The sequence below is a fragment of the Anomaloglossus baeobatrachus genome, chromosome 8 (genome assembly GCF_048569485.1).
Source record: "Anomaloglossus baeobatrachus isolate aAnoBae1 chromosome 8, aAnoBae1.hap1, whole genome shotgun sequence".
NCBI classification, from domain to species: Eukaryota; Metazoa; Chordata; class Amphibia; order Anura; family Aromobatidae; genus Anomaloglossus; species Anomaloglossus baeobatrachus.
Genome location: NC_134360.1, coordinates 231272315 through 231290765, shown reverse-complemented (window position 1 = coordinate 231290765; position 18451 = coordinate 231272315). Strand labels below are relative to the sequence as shown.

Sequence of the window (18451 nt, the reverse complement as noted above, 5' to 3'; positions counted from 1 at the left end):
CGTTTAAGGTTTACTCAACATTTAAACAAGTCTATGAACTACTCGAGAATATAGCCTGGTCAGATGAGACCAAAATTGAACTCTTTAGATGCCGTAATACACACCATGTTTGGAACCAAAAGGCAAATCGCCCCAAAAACACCAATAACAGTGAAGTGTGGAGGTGGGAACATCATGGTGGGCAGCATACAGCACTGGAACACTTCATGTAATTGAAGGAAGGATGAATAGAAACATTTACCAAGATATTCTTTTATAAGAATCTGCTATCATCTACCTGGATGATGAAGATGAAACGAGGGTGGACATTTCAGCAAGACAATGATCCCAAACACACAGCCACGGAAGCTCGCGACTGGTTACAGAGAAGAAAATAAAGCTGGTAGAATGGCCGAGCCGATCACCGGAGCTGAATCAGATAGAAAATGTATAGAAGGAACCGGATACAGGATGTGATTGTGAGAAAGAATGGGCCAAATTCTCATCTGAGCAATGCTGGTGACTAGTTAGGAGTCTTGAAACTTCATCACCAACAGAGGCTTTTGTACAAAGTATTTAATAAATGTCAGTAAGCGTGTTCAATACTTTTTCCCAGTGTCATTTCTTATTATTACACATCACTAAATTTATGGATATCTATGATTTGATTTCTTATTTAAGTTCTTTGGCTTTGTGGATTGGATGGGTTGTTCCCGACATCTGGTGGCAATTTCATGTAAATAGCAGTATTAATGGGAATTTGCTACCTAATCTGAGAGCAGCATGATATATTCAAAGAGACCCTGAATCCAGGAGTGTATCACTTAGTTTACTGGGTGCAGCGGTTCTGACACAGAGTTTTTAGATTTTGCAATGTAGCAGAGCTGAGAAAGCTGTCCCTATTTATTTCATTTGTTGTATGTCATTACATGCTGGGATCTCAATGCTGTGTTCCTGCAAGAACATAAATGAATCCTTGTGCCCACACACAGAGCCAGGACACCCACTCGTCACAGCTATGTCACTTTCTGTACCCTCCAAGGCTGGCACACGTCTTGAGTGCATGTGTTTGATGGTTTCTGACAATCTCTCGCAGCTAGACTCCCCAATGATGTGCAGTACCTTAGGTGAATTACCTTGCAAACAGTAATGACTTTTATTCCTTGCCTGCAAGATATGTCTCTGTTTTTGGGCTTGCCTGAAGCTGGGCATTTATTATTTTGCACCTATTTATCAATATCAGCTTGCACCTAAGTTCCCAGTGGTGCAAGCCATCCATTAATATAAATGACTGCGTGGTATAGCTTGTGGTCAATTGCTTGGCAAGTGAACGTATATCTGCAATGTGTCCCTTTTTTGTTATGTGCTATAAGTTTCTATGGCAACTGCCTTGACAAATGCTGTTGCTATGGGTACATCAAATCTGTCATTTAGTAGAAGGGTCACTTGCTATGAGCAATGGCTGATAGGGGGATGTGTGTAGTCAAAGACACATGGAGGTTATTGCAAAAAAAAAAATAAGCATGTGAACTAAATTGTGGGGTTTTTTTTGCACATGGTCTTATTTCTGTGGGTCACTTTTGAGTCTATAGGGGCACTGGTCTGTCCTGAAGGAAAAGAAAACGCATAACACACACCCATAAAACACAAAGTGTTTTTATATAGCTGCAGTATACTCTAAAGTCAAGGCCATTTTTACTGCACTTTGTGAATAGGATTTAATTAAATCCCCCTCTCTGCAGTGCATCATCTGGCAGCTACACGGAACGAAGATATAAATGCAACACTTTTTTGTTTTTGCTCCTATTTTTCATGAGCTGAACTCAAAGATCCAAGACTTTTTCTCTCAAATATTATTCACAATTTTGTCTAAATCTGTGTTAGGCTAGGTTCACATTTCCGTCAATTTGCATCAGTCACAATCCGCTGCTCTGGTAAACAACTGAATCCGTTTGGCGAATTCCGTTGTTCCCATATACTTGTATGAGTGGCGGATTGTGACTGATGACGCTGCGTTGCATCCTCCACCCGACTGATCAGTCGTGGAACCACTAACCGTTGGCTGGCAGGAACGCAGCATGTAGCGTTTTTTAAGCAGCGGAATCCTTTTGATTTTGCTGTGCATGCTCTCGGCGGCCGAACGATCAGCTGATCGCCCGGCGGCCGGCTGCTGTGAGCGATCAGCTGATCACCCGGCGGCCGGCTGCTGTGAGCGATCAGCTGATCACCCGGCGGCCGGCTGCTGTGAGCGATCAGCTGATCACCCGGCGGCTGGCTGCTGTGAGCGATCAGCTGATCACCCGGCGGCCGGCTGCTATGAGGGATCAGCTGATCACCCGGCGGCCGGGTAATGAGAGCGATCAGCTGATCGCTCTCATTAGATGGCCGCAGGGAGATCATCTGTTCGCTCTCAAAAGCCGGCGGCCTGCTATTGTGAACGATCAGCTGATCGTTCTCTCTTTCACGTTTTACAACGGAGTCCGACAATGAATTCTTATTCTTGTCATCCGTTGTACAACGCATCAGTCACAAGCGTCAAGCAACGCATGTGACTGATGGAAAACAACGGAAATGTGAACCTAGCCTAAGTGTGAACACATCTCCTTTGCAGAGATAATCCATCCACTTCACAGGCGCGGCATATCAAGATGCTGATAAGACAGCATGATTATTGCACAGGTGCACCTTAGGTTGGCCACTTTGACAGGCCACTCTAAAATGTGCAGCTTTATCAGAACACAATGCCACAAATGTCGCAAGTTGCCTGCTGACTGCAGGAATGTCACCAGAGCTGATGCCACACTCAATTAAAAAATAAGGCGCATATATATATATATATATATATATATATATATATATATATATATATATATATATATATATATATATATATATATATATATATATATAAATCTCCCAAGTAAATCTCCAGGTCCCCCTGAGGAAGCAAATGTGTGAAACAGGTACTTGGAGAGTATGCATTAAGCCAATTAATATTTGAGTATTTATGCAGTAGCACTTTAATTCACTTTCTTCATTTGATCAGATGTGCATCATCTACATGATTCATAATTTTGATTTCAATTTTTGTACCTATCCAGTCTTATTTAATTATTATCAACATTATTATTGTCAGTATACCCTCATCTTCCGATACCCACTTAATTGTGAATACTGTTTCCATCGAGTCTTTGTGTATACATTGTTGACCTGATATATTAAAAGTCTACATTTTAATTTTTCAATTAGGTGTGGCATCTTTTTTTGTAGAGCATAGGTTTCATTTATTTGCACACACTTATTTTTTGTGTAAGGCTGCTTTCACACCTCCGGTTTTAGCAGAGCCGGCCAATCCGGCTCTAAAACCTATGCAACGGATGCGGCGACAAAACCGCATTCTTTGCATAAGTTTTTGACATGAGGCCCGTCTGTTTTTTTGCCGCTTGCGGCACGCTACTAAGCATGCGCAGTGGAAAAAACCGCATGCGACGGCCGGATGCGGTGTTTGCCGCAGGACGCCGCATGCGGCGTCCATAGGCATGCATTGCAAATTGCGCCGCATCGGCTGGATGCGGCGCGATGCGTTTTTTTTGCCGGACCAAAAAACGTGCCAGGCAACGTTCCATCCGGCCGCCGCATCGGCTAAATCTGCCGCATGCGGCAAAAAACGGACGGAATGCAAGCCCATGCGGCACAATACGGCACTAATGTAAGTCTATGCAAAAAAACTGCAACCGGCGGCAAAAAAAACCTGTTGCGGTTTTTCTGCAGAGCGCCGTATTGTGCCGCACTGCAAAAACCGGATGTGTGAAAGCAGCCTAAATCGGTTAAGTAGATAAACCTTCAGCACCATAGACACATTTCCTTCACATCTGTTTATAAGACAATGTTATGTGGCATATACAACATACATTTAGCAGAATTTATAAGAGGCAGGACAAAGAAAGGGTTAAACCCGCACCGCGCTGCCGCAAAAGTGGAATTCAGTCCAAGTCTTGTTAAAAGAAGTGGTTTTATTTGTCTACGCGTTTCGGAGATTATTCTCCTTCTTCAGGACAAAAATCACATTATTTTGTCCTGAAGGAGACTAACCTCCAAAACGCGTAGACAATCACTTCTTTTAGTATGATTTGGACTGGTTTCCACTTTTGCGGCAGCTCGGTGATGGTTTAATCTGTTAGCAGATTTTGGGCCTATAAGCTGCGGCCACCACCAGTGGGTTCTTATATACAGCATTCTAACATGCTGTATATAAGAGCCCAGGCCGCTGTGTAGAACATAAAAACACTTTAAAATGCTCACCTAGGAGGTCGCTGTGCTGCAGTCTGGTCAAATGGGTGGCGCCGTTCTCCGGGTCCGGCGCCTCCTCTTTCGGCCATCTTGGTCCTCCTTCTTCTGAAGCCGGTGAACATGACGCGTATCAAAGTGCGCCTGTAAGGACCTCAGTGCCGGCGAGTGTGTATGACCTAGGACGCGTCATGTACGCCAGTTTCAGAAGAAGGAGAACAAAGATGGCCAAAAGAGGAGGCGCCGGTCCCGGAGAACAGAGATGCCCATTCGACCAGTCTGGAGCACAGTAACCTCCTAGGTGAGTATTATAAAGTGTTTTTTATGTTCTACACAGCATTGGTATATGCTAGATATACTAACATTTGTCCCTCGGAGGTCAGCTCTCCAGTAACTTACTATTATACATCAAAGCCTTGTATTGGAGCCGTTCGTTATAAGCGGAAGCTTGTGTTGTCTTATTAGAGAGGAAGCCGTTCAACAGGATTACAGGATTTTCTTGTCCTCAAGAACATCTTGTCTGAACTGAATCGACACGACTGAACTCTGTGACTGTAGATTATTCTGTTTTTCCTATATATGAATGTTCTGCATTATAGAATGTGTGAAGAAAAATCAATATATTGTGTGAAATGTAAGGGCTATCCACAGGATGTGCGTTACATTTCCGATAGATGCAGAGTCCCACTATTGTGTACTGTCACTCCTTTCTTTGGTCCTCTGGGAATGGAAAGATGTCTGTGCCCAAATGGCTTTCTACATCCACTTCTATGGGAGTGTCCGAAAATTGCAGAACAAGTGTGCGCGGTAGTTTTTAGAATTCCCATACAAATGAAAGGAGGGAGCTGTTGTGGAGATATTGGCTGCTAAGGTTTGGGGCGCATCATATGCTAATTTCTCCTTCAGCCAAGGGGCGAGATTCTTCTCTAAGGACCTTGGCGAGATTCTTCTCTAAGGACCTTTACTTTTTTCAGTGTATGACGTTGCCCAATGATAAAAAGGCAGCCTCATACAAGGGGAAAAAAAGCAAATGCCCCCATTGAAGAACAGAAAAGACTTTTTCATTGTGATCTGGTGAAACTGATGTGTCTCACTTGGTCACACTGAGAGCTAATACAGTCACCTGGAAAAGAGGGGGTGCAGCCCCTAACCTCAGAGACCAAGGACTGTCAGGGGAGCCTCATATTGAGCCTTAATGAATTAACTACGTAATACAATTTAATCAATCATAAAAACACCTGTCTACTTATAATGGAAATACTAATGTAAATAAGATGTCTCTGCTGACCATGCCTTCTAATGATAATGAAATGACGCTGCTGACCCTGCCCCCTAATGACAAGATAACTCTGCTGACCCTGACTTCTAGTGATCATAAAAGGACTTTACTGACCCTTCCCTCTAATGACAAGATGACTCTGTTGACCCTACCCTCTAATGATAATGAAAGGACTCTGCTGACCATGACTTCTAATGACAAGATGCCTCTGCTGACCCTGCCTTCTAATGATCAGATGACTCTGCTGACTCTGCTCTCTAATCATCAGATGACTCTGCTGACCTTGTCCTCTAATGATGATAGGACTCTTCTGACCATGACTTCTAATGATAATGATAGGACTCCGCTGACCCTTACCTCTAATCATCAGATGAGACGGCTGACCCTTAACTCTAATCATCAGATGGCTCTGCTGACCTTGTCCTCTAATGATGATAGGACTCTTCTGACCATGACTTCTAATGATAATGATAGGACTCTGCTGACCATGACTTCTAATGATAATGATAGGACTCCGCTGACCCTTACCTCTAATCATCAGATGGCTCTGCTGACCTTGTCCTCTAATGATGATAGGACTCTTCTGACCATGACTTCTAATGATAATGATAGGACTCTGCTGACCATGACTTCTAATGATAATGAAAGGACTCTGCTGGACCCTTACTTCTAATCATCAGATGACTCTGCTGACCTTGCCCTCAAATGATAATGAAAGGACTCTGCTGAACCTGCCTTCTAATGATGAGATGACTCTTCTGAACCTGCCCTGTAATAATGAACTAACTGCTGACCCTCTCTTTTAATAATGAGATGACTCTACTGACCCTGCTCTCCAGTGATGAGATGACTCTGCTCAGCCTCCAATAATATCGAGATAACTGATATCTCTGTCCAAACCTACACAGAGAAGCTAATATATGAGAAATGCCAGTGAATTCTCTGTACTTCAGTCCCAGTGTGAAAACTAAAATTATTTAAAGATTTTTTTTTTATTTGTATAGTAATATTATATCATTTTCCAAGGATACTTTACCTTAAAGTGTAAATATACGTTTTTATTGTATGGAAATTTTTTGGTTGATTCACAACGGCGGCAGCTTTCATTTCCACGTCGGTGATTGAGAGATGCTGGTGCCGGCGGATCTGCAGTTACTGTGTACGTGTCCTAGAAGTGAGGGGTGCTGCACAACCCCTTCAAATATGTCATTTGGATTTAGTCTTGTCTGTAGGTAAGGTTTACTATTAATGATGTATGCCTAATTTCTGTGCTTTTTTTATTTTTAATACGCTTCATTTTGTAGAGGAAAAGTCCGGTAAGCGATCTATATTTGTTTTTCTTTCGTTCTTATGATATAGCTGTCTCAACCAAATTGTAACATGAATGTATCCACATTGTGAACCTCCAGCACTGGTTTCCATTTAGGATTTTGCAAAACTGATACTGTTATGCCTACTACAGGGCCTGGGTGGCGTAGCCCGGTACAGGGATTCTTCTATCCTAGAAGAATCTGCAAAACGTATCTATACGTTTCTGCAGACGGACACCTGAATGTAGTGGACTACGTTCGGGTGTCCGTCTGCAGAAACGTATATATGCAAAAAATGGCACAAAACAGAGCACACGCTAACGCAGTGCGCTCCATAACAGTGAATGGCCCTGTCGGGCGCATGCGTCCGGGACACGCTTTTCAGAGTGGGGGAGGGGCGGTTCGGACGGATCTTCCGACGGGACCTGTGAGCGGAAGGTAAAACGCAATGTGAAAGGAGCCTAAGGATTCTGCAAAAAAAAAAGTATATTTAATTCCACATATTTTCCATTGGCAGAATATTTACTCGTATATATACATACATCTATGTCTTGATGGTGGAGAGGTGTTTGGTTTTGTTCCCCCTCCCCAACTCTGGATTATCCTTAGGGATTATATGGAGTATACATTGTAAAGTATCTTCAGAAGTCTAGTATTTTACTTCCAGTGTAAGGCTGTTTTCACACATCTGTTTTTTACCATCCGGCACAATCCAAGAAAAAACTCCGGCGAAAAAAAAGGATCCGTTGCATCAGTTTGTGGTTCCATGCGTTCCCTCCGTTTTTTTACGGATCTGTTGTGCTACTGAGCATGCGCAGTTCAAAAAACTGATCCGTCGTTGGATTCCGTCATATGCCGGATGATGACTGATCCGGCGCCCATAGGCTTTCATTGTAACTCACGCTGCCGGATCCAGCGCCATACGGTTTTTCGCTGGAGACAAAAAACGCTGCAAGCAACGTACCATCCGGCCGCCGTATCAGCTATTTACGCCGGATCTGGAAAAAGCCGGATGCAACGCAAGGCCATGCGGCACAATCCGGTGCTAATACAAGTCTATGGGGGAAAGAACGGATCCGGCGGCAATAAACGCCGGATCCGTTTTTTCCGTTTTTTACAGGATTGTGCCGCATGTTAAACGGATGTTTGAAAGCAGCCTAGCAGAAGTGGCAGAGTGATTCTCAGGACAGAGGATTTGCAGACATATTTTCTTTATCAAACCAAAAAGTGGCCACTGGAAGAGAAGTGCTCGGCCGGCCGCGGCTTCCAATAGCAAAATCAGATGTTTTTGGAGTGGGTTCTGGGAATTTGGAACTGGCTGTTAACCCCTTTAATTCCACAAAAAGTGTTCAAGCTCTTTGTAAATATATGTATTTTGTCTTGTTCTAATTCCTAATTACCATATATAATGATTTATTCTGCTGGATTTCTGTTGTCAGACGGCAATGCATCGCTGTAGCTCAGGTGACAATGACACTTTGAGGCTACTCAACAAATTTACAGCAAATGGTAGAGAACGTGATCGCGTTGAAATCCAGGATTTTTGGATTTTTGATGACTTGTTGTTCTTAATGCAATCACATTCACGATCATAAGTTGCTATTTAGCAGCTTGACCTAGTGATGTTAGTGTTGCACTGGTAAATTTGCCATGAAGCTTATAAATTAAGATTAGCAAGATGAAACCAGCAGAATATTTACCTCTAAATCACAGTAGGGAAAAATTTTGAAAAGTTTCTCAACTTTTTATAAATAATCTAAAGCAATTATCCCATAAACATTCTATCCTCTGGATTAGTGATCATACATTTATCATCTGTCCTGTGGGACATCCTCTTTAACCTCCGCCCAAAAAAATTGAGAAACTCTTCACATATTTACTTACTTATGGCATATAGAGTTAAACAGTAAACCGTAAATTTTGCTATATCTATATCGGCTGTTCTGCAACTCTCATTCCTGTTCCATTTTAGCTGATTGCTTCTAAAATTTACAGTAATCAGGCAATTCTGGATTAGAAGAGCCTCCTATATTTTTTTTTATTAAATCACCGGATGATGCCAGACTTGGCTACATTCACATGACCGCCCCGTTTTTGAGGTCCGCAATAAAACTGTCCTGTTTTTTCACGGATGCCTCTATGTGACATCCGTATACGGTCCGTGTGTCATCTGTATGCCTTCCGGGGTTTTTTGCGGACAGCAAAAAAACAAACAAAGGAGGGTTACATACAGTCAAAAGCTAGTGGGATGGATGGAGGGAGGGATGGATGGAGGGATGGATGGATGGAGGGATGGATGGAGGGATGGATGGAGGGATGGATAGAGGGATGGATGGATGGATGGATGGATGGATGGAGGGATAGATGGAGGGATAGATGGAGGGAGGGATGGAGGGATGGATGGAGGGATGGATGGAGGGATGGATGGAGGGATGGATGGAGGGATGGATGGAGGGGTGGATGGATGGAGGGATGGATGGATGGAGGGATGGATGGATGGAGGGATGGAGGGATGGATGGAGGGATGGATGGAGGGATGGCTGGAGGGATGGCTGGAGGGATGGCTGGAGGGATGGCTGGAGGGATAGCTGGAGGGATAGCTGGATAGCTGGAGGGATAGATGGATAGCTGGAGGGATAGCTGGATAGATGGAGGGATAGATGGAGGGTTAGGCGGATAGATGAGAAAGACATATATAATGTCCCACTCCCCTGCATTTTTTAATCGAATGGTTAGCATATGTACAGTGCCTAAACTCGGACACTGTTTTTTGTTTTGTAAAGGTGCAAACTGTAAACATTACAGTTCGGATTCTCTCATCTGTACTTTTAAACTATTGATAGTCAATACCTGTCATGATTAGAGATGAGCAAAGCCGAACTGTAAAGCTCGGGGTTCGTACTGAACACGGACGTTACAAAAAAAAAATCAGTGTGCGAGTTCGGGTGCTGTACGTATGTAAATCTCTTGATAAAGCAACGTGAATCTCGGGTTCGCTCGGTACTCAGACCAGTATGAGCCACGTGCAGTTTCTGATTTGCTCCCAACGTTTTCGGATGTAGTGTGTATAAAAAAAAAAAATCCCTCCCTCCTCCGGAAATTATCTGTTTATGGCCTGATGTAAAGAGTGAAGAGTCGAACTGCCTAATCATTGACTTCCAATGGGGGTTTAAGCTCCGAAATCAAGTTCAGGTCAAGCCTGGGCCCAAATTGAACGTTCTCAAAAGTCTGGCTGAACCTAGCGAACCGGAACTGCAGCAGGTCCGATCATCTCTAGTTCTGATTTCTATTTATTTCTGTGCTCCCTTCCTAAAGAGCAATTTCACCAAAACAGAAATTCAAATTGTACAATTTGCCGCACCAACGTCCTACCCTCAGCTCCTATGACTGTCACTGACTGGATTGGAAAGGAGTACGTGACGATGGGGGGGGAACAAAAAAGGGACAAACCTCTATGTGCATCATTTGTTGCTCCTTATAAATGATACTTGGAAAGATTAGAATTCAACATTCTAATATTAATATTATAATGGCACCGAATTGGCGTGACTTATTTTTATTTTATTTTTTTTAAAAAACAATCTGTATTTTCCTTTACAAATGCTCGAGTGGAATTGCTCTTTAGATATAAATGGGGTAAATCTGAAAAACAAATTATTCATATCAGAGGTAATAATCCTCACAGTGGGAAAATCTGCAGAACTGATAGTACGACATATATTCATTTAATATACTTTTCTGCTGCTCGGTCTGCTAGAAGGGAGCCGGCACTTAATATTTGCTTTGAATCCTTACAGTAAAGATATTCTGCTGTTTTTTCCTTTTGTCACGGAGAGTTAAAGTCTGTAAAAGAAGATTTAAAGCCTCATAAAGCAGAATTACATACATTGCACTGAAGTTATTGCCTAATACTATTTAAACCACCTGCTTCACAGGGGGACATAGGCCTCCATTTGGCCCATGGAAAGCTATTTATTGGGTGCAAAACAACTTACTAACCTTTTAGGACATCTTTTAAGAGGTTTGCACATCATCAAGTTTATCATCGTGTGTATTTCTCCAGTCACATCCAGAGCTACATTTACAAGCAATATGTGATATGCAGCTCTGGATGAGATTATAAAGCACAGTTCGACTTTTACGCAATTACTCATTGTGATATTGATGGTCTAGACCCGTTAGATTGTGTGTTAGTGATCACTGATGTATCGCTCTTTGACTAGGTGTGTCTTCTCTCTTCCCTTGTGCTGGCCGCAGAGACGTAGCCCGGTAAGATGAGCGTTGTTGCATATCTCTGATTCATTTAATTTATTTTATACATTTATTTTTTTTTTATCGATTTTAAAATATTTGGATAAAAGTTTTTTGCTTTAGTTCGGTTTTCTTTCTTTGCAGTATCCGAATTGCAACAAGTTGTATTTAAGAAGTTTTACACATCATTGTTTCACCAGTTGTGTGTCTGTGAGCGTAGTTATGCCTCCTGATAGTCCGTAAAGTAACTATCGTATTTTTCGGTTTATAAGACACATCCCAAATTCAGAACAAAAAAAAGGTGAAAAAAATGGGGTCAGTCTTATAATCCAGTAGTGTCTTACCAAAGGGGGCAGCAGCGGTGGTGGAGCAGAGTCACAGGAGGGAGGTGCAGTTGGTGTCCCAGGAACTGTAGGCTGTGGTAGAGGCTTGGGCAGCTGTTCTGGTGCTAGGGTATCGGCTGCGAGCGGTGAGGGCTTCAATGAAATGGTGCCCGGAGGCAGCACACATTGAGCTCTCGGCTCATTGGCAAGCCGAAATCTCATTTCGTTTTCCTTAAGTCCGCTGCTGGGAGCTCAGTGGGCCGGAGGCGGTGCATGTGCAGATGAGAGCTTGAGCCAAGAGCTCAATCTGCGCACGCACCGACTCCTGGCGGCATTATTTGAAGTCCTCACCGCCCACCCTGTAGCGCCAGTCCAGCCGCAGGAGACCCCACACAGCCGCAGGAGACCCCCTACAGACGCAGTAGACCCCGCACAGCCACCCCATCACTAGCCGCAGGAGACCCCGCACAGCCACAGCTTCACCAGCCGCCTTAGACCCCGCACAGTCGCTCCAGCACCAACCTACGCGTATCCTGCACAGCTGCTGCAGCATTTCCCCGGCCTCTTGCAAGCCCTCTCCACCACCCTGGTAAGCTACATTCAGATTATAACACACACCCCTCACTTTCTTCCCAAATTTTTGGTAGGAAAAGTGCATCTTATAATCTGAAAAATACGGTATTTTGCAAAACCAAATGACCTTAAAACCAAATAAATCATGCCAGCTTATAGATGATCTGACATGGCACCACACAGCGATTAATATTCCTACATGGGCTTTTGGTACCCTGCCATCATAACAACATATTCTCCCCTTCTATCCGTCCAGAAAGTTTTTATTGTCTCTGGTAAGGGTTTCAAAAACCTCTCGCCGGATTTTAAATTGATGTTGGAAGCTGAGCTTTTAACCTTCTCATCCTGCAAATAATCCTGTTTTTTACAAGTCTGCTAACACACAAACTATAATCCGCTAGTTCCTGTATGGTTTTATGATGTTGAGAATCATTGTGCGTCCTATAACCTTCCTCTTCTGCTTTCATCAACTAAATAACCAGTGGACGTTACTAAAATGTAGCTCTTGGATTAATTGTTTTATGACCATATCTTTATTTTTTATTTTTTTCTTGCGCTGCCTAATGTAACATGCTTAATATGATAGTAATGCGTGTCTGTGCAGAGTGCATGTTAACAGCGCATGCTGCGCGCTTTAATAAGTGTTTTGTTTTTATTAATAGGGCACAATTAAGAGACACTTTTCAAGTAAGTAGAAGGATGTAGTTGAGCTTACTCATTAGACTTGTATAGCTATCGCACAAAAATAAGTGTTATCATAGGATACACTGTGTACAGAACATTATGGACTCCACCTACGCAAATAGTACGTCTGAAAACTATGTAGCTATAAGTTATGGAGCAACATACTTCCACCCTCTAACTTGGGCGACCTACTGCCACTCAAAATAGGTGCATGATATTCTTCTTGTTGCTTACATCCACTGTCCTCTTATCTGTTTCACTATATGTTCAGAAAATAGCATAAGAACTGCTGAATAAAACAGCAGTGTGAATACAGCCTTAAAGCGTGACCGTCGTTTTTATTTTCATAAATCAATAGTACACATGAAAATAAGCAACTTTGTAATATATCTTATCAGAGGACTTTGCTTCTTTCTCCTCCTGGACTGATCTTTCATCCTCAATGTTTTCAATTCCTGGGTAAAATCTGTGTTCAGTGAATGCTGATTATTACCGAGATAGGAGATGACAGTTGGTTTTTATAAGATTCTATGCAGAAAGGAGGGAAGGCGGAGCTCTGCTTCTAGCTCCTCCCTCCACCCTTCTACAATAGAATCTTATAGTAACAGCTGTCATCTCCTATCTCAGCAATATACAAATCCGTATTGACTGAAGACACATTTTATGCAGGAATTGAGAATTTTGAAAATGAAAGATCAATCTTGGAGGAGAAAGTAGCAAATTTCTCTGATGAGATATATTACAAAGTCGTTTATTTACATGTGTGCTATTGATTTATGAAATATAAATTAAAACATCGATTGCACTTTAACATCTCGCCACAGCCATTTTTTTTCTACCAACAGATCCACATGAGGGCTTATTTTTTTGGCGGGATGATTTAGTTTTGAATAGCGCCATATAATGTATTAAAAATGTAAAAAAAAAAAGAAAAACCCAAGTGGGGTGAAATAGTGCGAATAAAAAGTAATTTCTATATTTTTTTTTTTATTCATTAATTTTTATTTTATTTTTTTTAAGTTCTGTATTTAGGGCATTTATTATTCTAGAAAATAATGACCTGGTGACGTGTCTCTTGGTTACTACAATTTCTGCAATTGCATTGACAGGGCAACATGTGGGCTTATTTTTTTGCGGGATGAGTTGAAGTTTTGAGGGACACCATACATTTTTACCATATAATGTATTAAAATGTAAAAAAAAAAACAAAAAAACAAAACACAAGTGGGGCGAAATGGTAAAAGATAAAAAGTCATTTCTTGAAAAAATGTTTCCTAATTTTTTTCATTTTTTTTTTTTTTTTTTAGTTTTTTGTATTTACGGCATTTATTATTCTATTAAAAAATAACCTAGTGACATGAGTCTCTTGGTTAGTACAATTTCCGCAGTCGCAAACTTTTGTAGGTTATTTTCCTATTCTGCTAAAAAAAACAAAAAATAAAATAAAAACAAATGAGCATATACCCTGCAGTAAGTAAATTGTAATAGTACATCTGAATAACATAGGGTACTTGGTAACACTTTTAGATCAAAAAAATGTAAAAGCCATCCCACGGCGACAAGATGTACCCCCATAGGGACAGTCATCTCCTCTAATAACCTCCTCCTCTAACCTCAACTTGTGAGAGGGCAGAGTAGGACTGGGCCCCCTAAAAGTTCAGACACCTGCCTATGGGAAGTTCTGTAAATTAAAGGCCTAATTCAAAAAGGGGGACCACACTCCTGTTTGTTCAAAGTATACTGTTGTTTCTCTGAAATGGCCACAGTGTGAACATGCTCCTATACGCTGCATCTATACCAACTTCTGCTCTGGCTTTTTTTTTCCTTTTTTTTTTTTTTTTTTATTTATTTTGGGGGTTTTTTTTTTTGCTTTTTTTATCATTATAGTGGCCCAAAAATCGTTGCCATTTAATTTTTTTTTTTTTCATTTTTTTTTTTTAAGTTGATAAACCTGTATATGAGCATGTTTATTTTTAAAAGGGAAATATGCATAGAAAAAAATATATAGAATTGATATTTTTTTAAAGAATGGAAGTATTTACTAAAATAGATATTTCTGCCATGGTGATGGTCTGTAAAAATAATTACCAATCTGGCTCATCGTTACTGATTCGGATAGACGAGAGGCCACATGCGCCTGTTATGCTGACCTCCCTAATGTTTTGTACATAGAGTAAGACTGCCATTGTGTTTTCTTTCTTAATTCTAAAGCTAAAGTTCTTTCTTCATATCTGTATAACATGCAATAATACCTACTAACTCCGTACATTGCGAGCCCTGTAAAGAGCAGAGAAAGGCAGGTCTTGTGTCTATGAAATTTTCGGATGCCTTGGTCAGCGGAAAATCCAGTATCATTGATCTTTTTTTCTAATTTGTGTAATGCAAAAACAAAAAAAATCTATTGTTTTCTACTCAGCACTTCAGTGTAATCTTGACAATTATCACCTTTAATTACCTTACGTTTCCTATGATTGGTGGTTCTCTTGGCAGCCCAGCAATGGGTGGTCCCATTCACTAGTATAGGGCCACACCACAGTGGGTGGTCAGAGGGCTGTTATGTAGGGGAATAAGGGAGAACGAAACACTAGATCAGGATGTGCTCTTCATTCTCACAATTAGCGGATGTAAATACTTTTATGCACAAAAAAGGACAAAAGTATTCGAAGAGGATTCCTTTTATTAGCTAACCAGAAACATTTTATGGTTATCCAATAAAGGTATCACTCCTATAATACTTTTATTTTCTTTATCGTTCCTTTGGGAGACCCAGACCATGGGTGTTTAGCTTCTGCCACCGGAGGACACACAAAGTACTACACTTAAAAGTGTAGCTCCTGCCTCTGAGCTTATACACCCCCTGGTAGCCAGTCCTAGCCAGTTTATTGCTTTGTGTCAGGAGGCATACATCCACACATGCATTCTCATCTGATTTGTTTAACTTTTGGAAAGAGTTTGAAGAAAAGCGGGTCCATGTCTGGACTCCCGGCATGTCCCTTCTCACCCCACTGTGTCGGCGGTGTTGTTAAGGTTGATTTACAAGGCTGCAGCCTTACATGCCGCGCTCCTTCACCATCCCTTCTGGGCTCTGGCTTGAAGTGGGAGCCAGCACGGTCTCCATGCCTGGCAGGAGTCCGGTCTCCATCCACAGCCCCTTGAGGATTCTGTTGGACCGGAGCACTCATCCCCAGGGACATGGCCCTGCGTCTCAGCAGCTAAGTACCTGAGACGTTTATGTTGGTGGTCCCGGTTCTTTATTGTAAGGGGAGAGTATGCTGTATGTGATTGTTTTAACTTTTCCGGCGGGTTCTCTAGCTTTTGCCTGAGAACCGCGCCGATGGTGCCTGCTTGTCGGCCTCGCCGCTTAAATTTAGGCCCTGGCTTCGCCGGAGGCCTAGTTTCATTTTCCTGCCCTCGCATGTCACTCATGCAGAGGGACAGGGTCGGCCGTTCTACACAGGGGAGGGACACTCCCCACTGCTGGGGCGTCCCTCCTTCCCTGCAGGTCTCTATAGCCCTCCAGTTCCTGCTCTTTTATAGGAACGCCCTCTTCTCAGACAGAGTTCACTCTGCTCTGGGACATCCTGCATTCTGCATCTCTGCTGAGGGTGCTGTGCATTGGGGGACCGGGCTTCGGGATCTGGAGGGCACACAACACCGCGCTCAGCGGTCTGGTAAGCCACAGCCGGTCTCCGGTTGTGGACCTCTGTATATTCTCCCTGGGGTTCATTCTCTGCAAAGCCCCCACTCCAGCAGCATGTCTCACACAAGGAGCAAGGCTCCAAATCCTTATTCTGCATGCACTGTATGTAAGGTCCTGCTGCCTGAGCCGAGCATTTATCCACATTGTGATGTCTGCTCTAACTTGGCGGTGCCACGGCCTGGAGTCTCACCCCCAGTGGTCTCTCAGGCTGCTGCTGCACCTGTGATTGAACCCCCGGCCTGGGTAGAGTCCTTTTCTATGTCCATATCCCAGTCATTTGCTGAGTCCATGGGGCTTTTGTCCAGGACTTTGATGAATATGCATCAGCCCCCCTCACAGGGTGCCTCTAATACTCTTGACAGAGGACTCCTATCCTCTGACCTCCGTCCATCGGAGCTCACGGAGGATTCATCATCTGATCCCAGACCCCGTCCTTCTAAGAGAAGGCGCAGGGTTTCCTCCCCCTCCCCATCCCACGGCTCTGTCTCAAGAGCTGACTCTCAAGGTGAGGAGGATGCCCTCACTGGGGGCTCGGAGGCTATGTATCCCATCGATTTCTCTGAGGGTGACTCAGATCTTAGTGATTTGATTGCTTCTATTAATTCTGTGCTGGATCTCAATCCACCAGTGTCAGAGGAGCAACTCTCTTTGGCAGAAAAACATCAGTTTACCTCGCCTAAGAGAGTGAAGAGTGTGTTCTTTAACCACTCCAGTTTTCAGACCGCTGTGACCAAACCCAGGGCCTGCCCTGACAAACGCTTTCCAAAGCGTGGTTCTGATGACCGGTTTCCATTTCCACCTGAGGTGGTCAAGGAGTGGTCTCACTCCCCAAAGGTAGACCCTCCGGTGTCTAGGCTATCAGCCCGGACCGTTGTGTCGGTGGCTGACGGCACCTCACTTAAGGATTCCACTGACCGTCAGATTGACCTTCTGGCCAAATCTGTGTATGAAGCTGCGGGGGCCGCGTTTTCCCCGACTTTTGCAGCAGTGTGGGCTCTCAAAGCCATCTCTGCTTCTCTAGAGGAGATGCATTCCCTCACCAAGGAATCTATGCCTGAGATGGTTACCTTAACTGCTCAGGCTTCAGCTTTTTCATCCTATGCCATGTCTGCCATGCTAGAGGCTGCTCACCGCACTGCGGTGGCTTCAGCTAATTCTCTTGTTATCCGCAGGATTTTGTGGCTTCGAGAGTGGAAGGCAGATGCTTCTTCCAAGAAGTTTCTTGCTGGGCTCCCTTTTGCTGGTTCACGGCTGTTTGGTGAACAGCTGGATGAAATCATTAAAGAAGCTACTGGCGGGAAGAGTACTTCCATGCCACAAACCAAGACCAGGAAACCCGCCCAGGGTAGGAATCAATCGAGGTTTCGTTCCTTTCGTTCCTCCAACTGGTCATCCTCTAAGCCTTCCGCCTCGTCCGCTAACTCAGCCAAGGATCAGAAATCCAACTGGCGCCCAAAAGCGCGTCCGCAGAAGACCGCAGGAGGTTCTGCCACTAAGGCAGCCTCCTCGTGACTCTCGGCCCGCTCCAGCCATGTCCTTAGTCGGTGGCAGGCTCTCTCTCCCACTTTGGCGACGCTTGGTTAAAGCAAGTCTCCGATCAGTGGGTGAGAGACATCATATCTCACGGCTACAGGATAGAATTCTCTTCCAGCCCTCCAAACAGATTTTTTCTCTCAACTCCCCCCTGCTCCAAGGCCGCCGCCTTCTCGCAGGCCGTGGCGTCCTTGCAGGCAAACGGAGTGATTGTCCCAGTTCCCGCTCAGGAACGGTTCAGAGGTTTTTATTCAAATCTCTTCCTAGTTCCAAAAAAGGACGGTACCTTCCGACCCATCCTGGATCTCAAGCTTCTCAACAAGCATGTCCGGGTGCGGCATTTTCGCATGGAGTCTCTGCGATCAGTCATTGCCTCTATGACCCAAGGGGAGTTCCTGGCGTCCATCGACATCAGAGATGCCTATCTACATGTGCCAATCGCAGTGTCACATCAGCGTTGGTTACGTTTTGCGATAGAAGAGGATCATTTCCAATTCGTGGTTCTCCCCTTCGGGTTAGCCACGGCCCCTCG

General features: G+C 43.5%; 1 protein-coding gene across 1 annotated transcript in view; it reads left to right on the top strand.

The window, feature by feature from the left end:
- SGIP1 (SH3GL interacting endocytic adaptor 1) overlaps positions 1 to 18451 on the top strand; it is a 145710-nt gene that overhangs the window by 39550 nt on the left and 87709 nt on the right. Inside the window, exons 7-9 of the mRNA XM_075320341.1 lie at positions 6850 to 6861; positions 11113 to 11124; positions 12665 to 12689. Coding sequence (XP_075176456.1) covers positions 6850 to 6861; positions 11113 to 11124; positions 12665 to 12689 — 49 coding nt within the window. The remainder of the gene's footprint in view (positions 1 to 6849; positions 6862 to 11112; positions 11125 to 12664; positions 12690 to 18451) is intronic.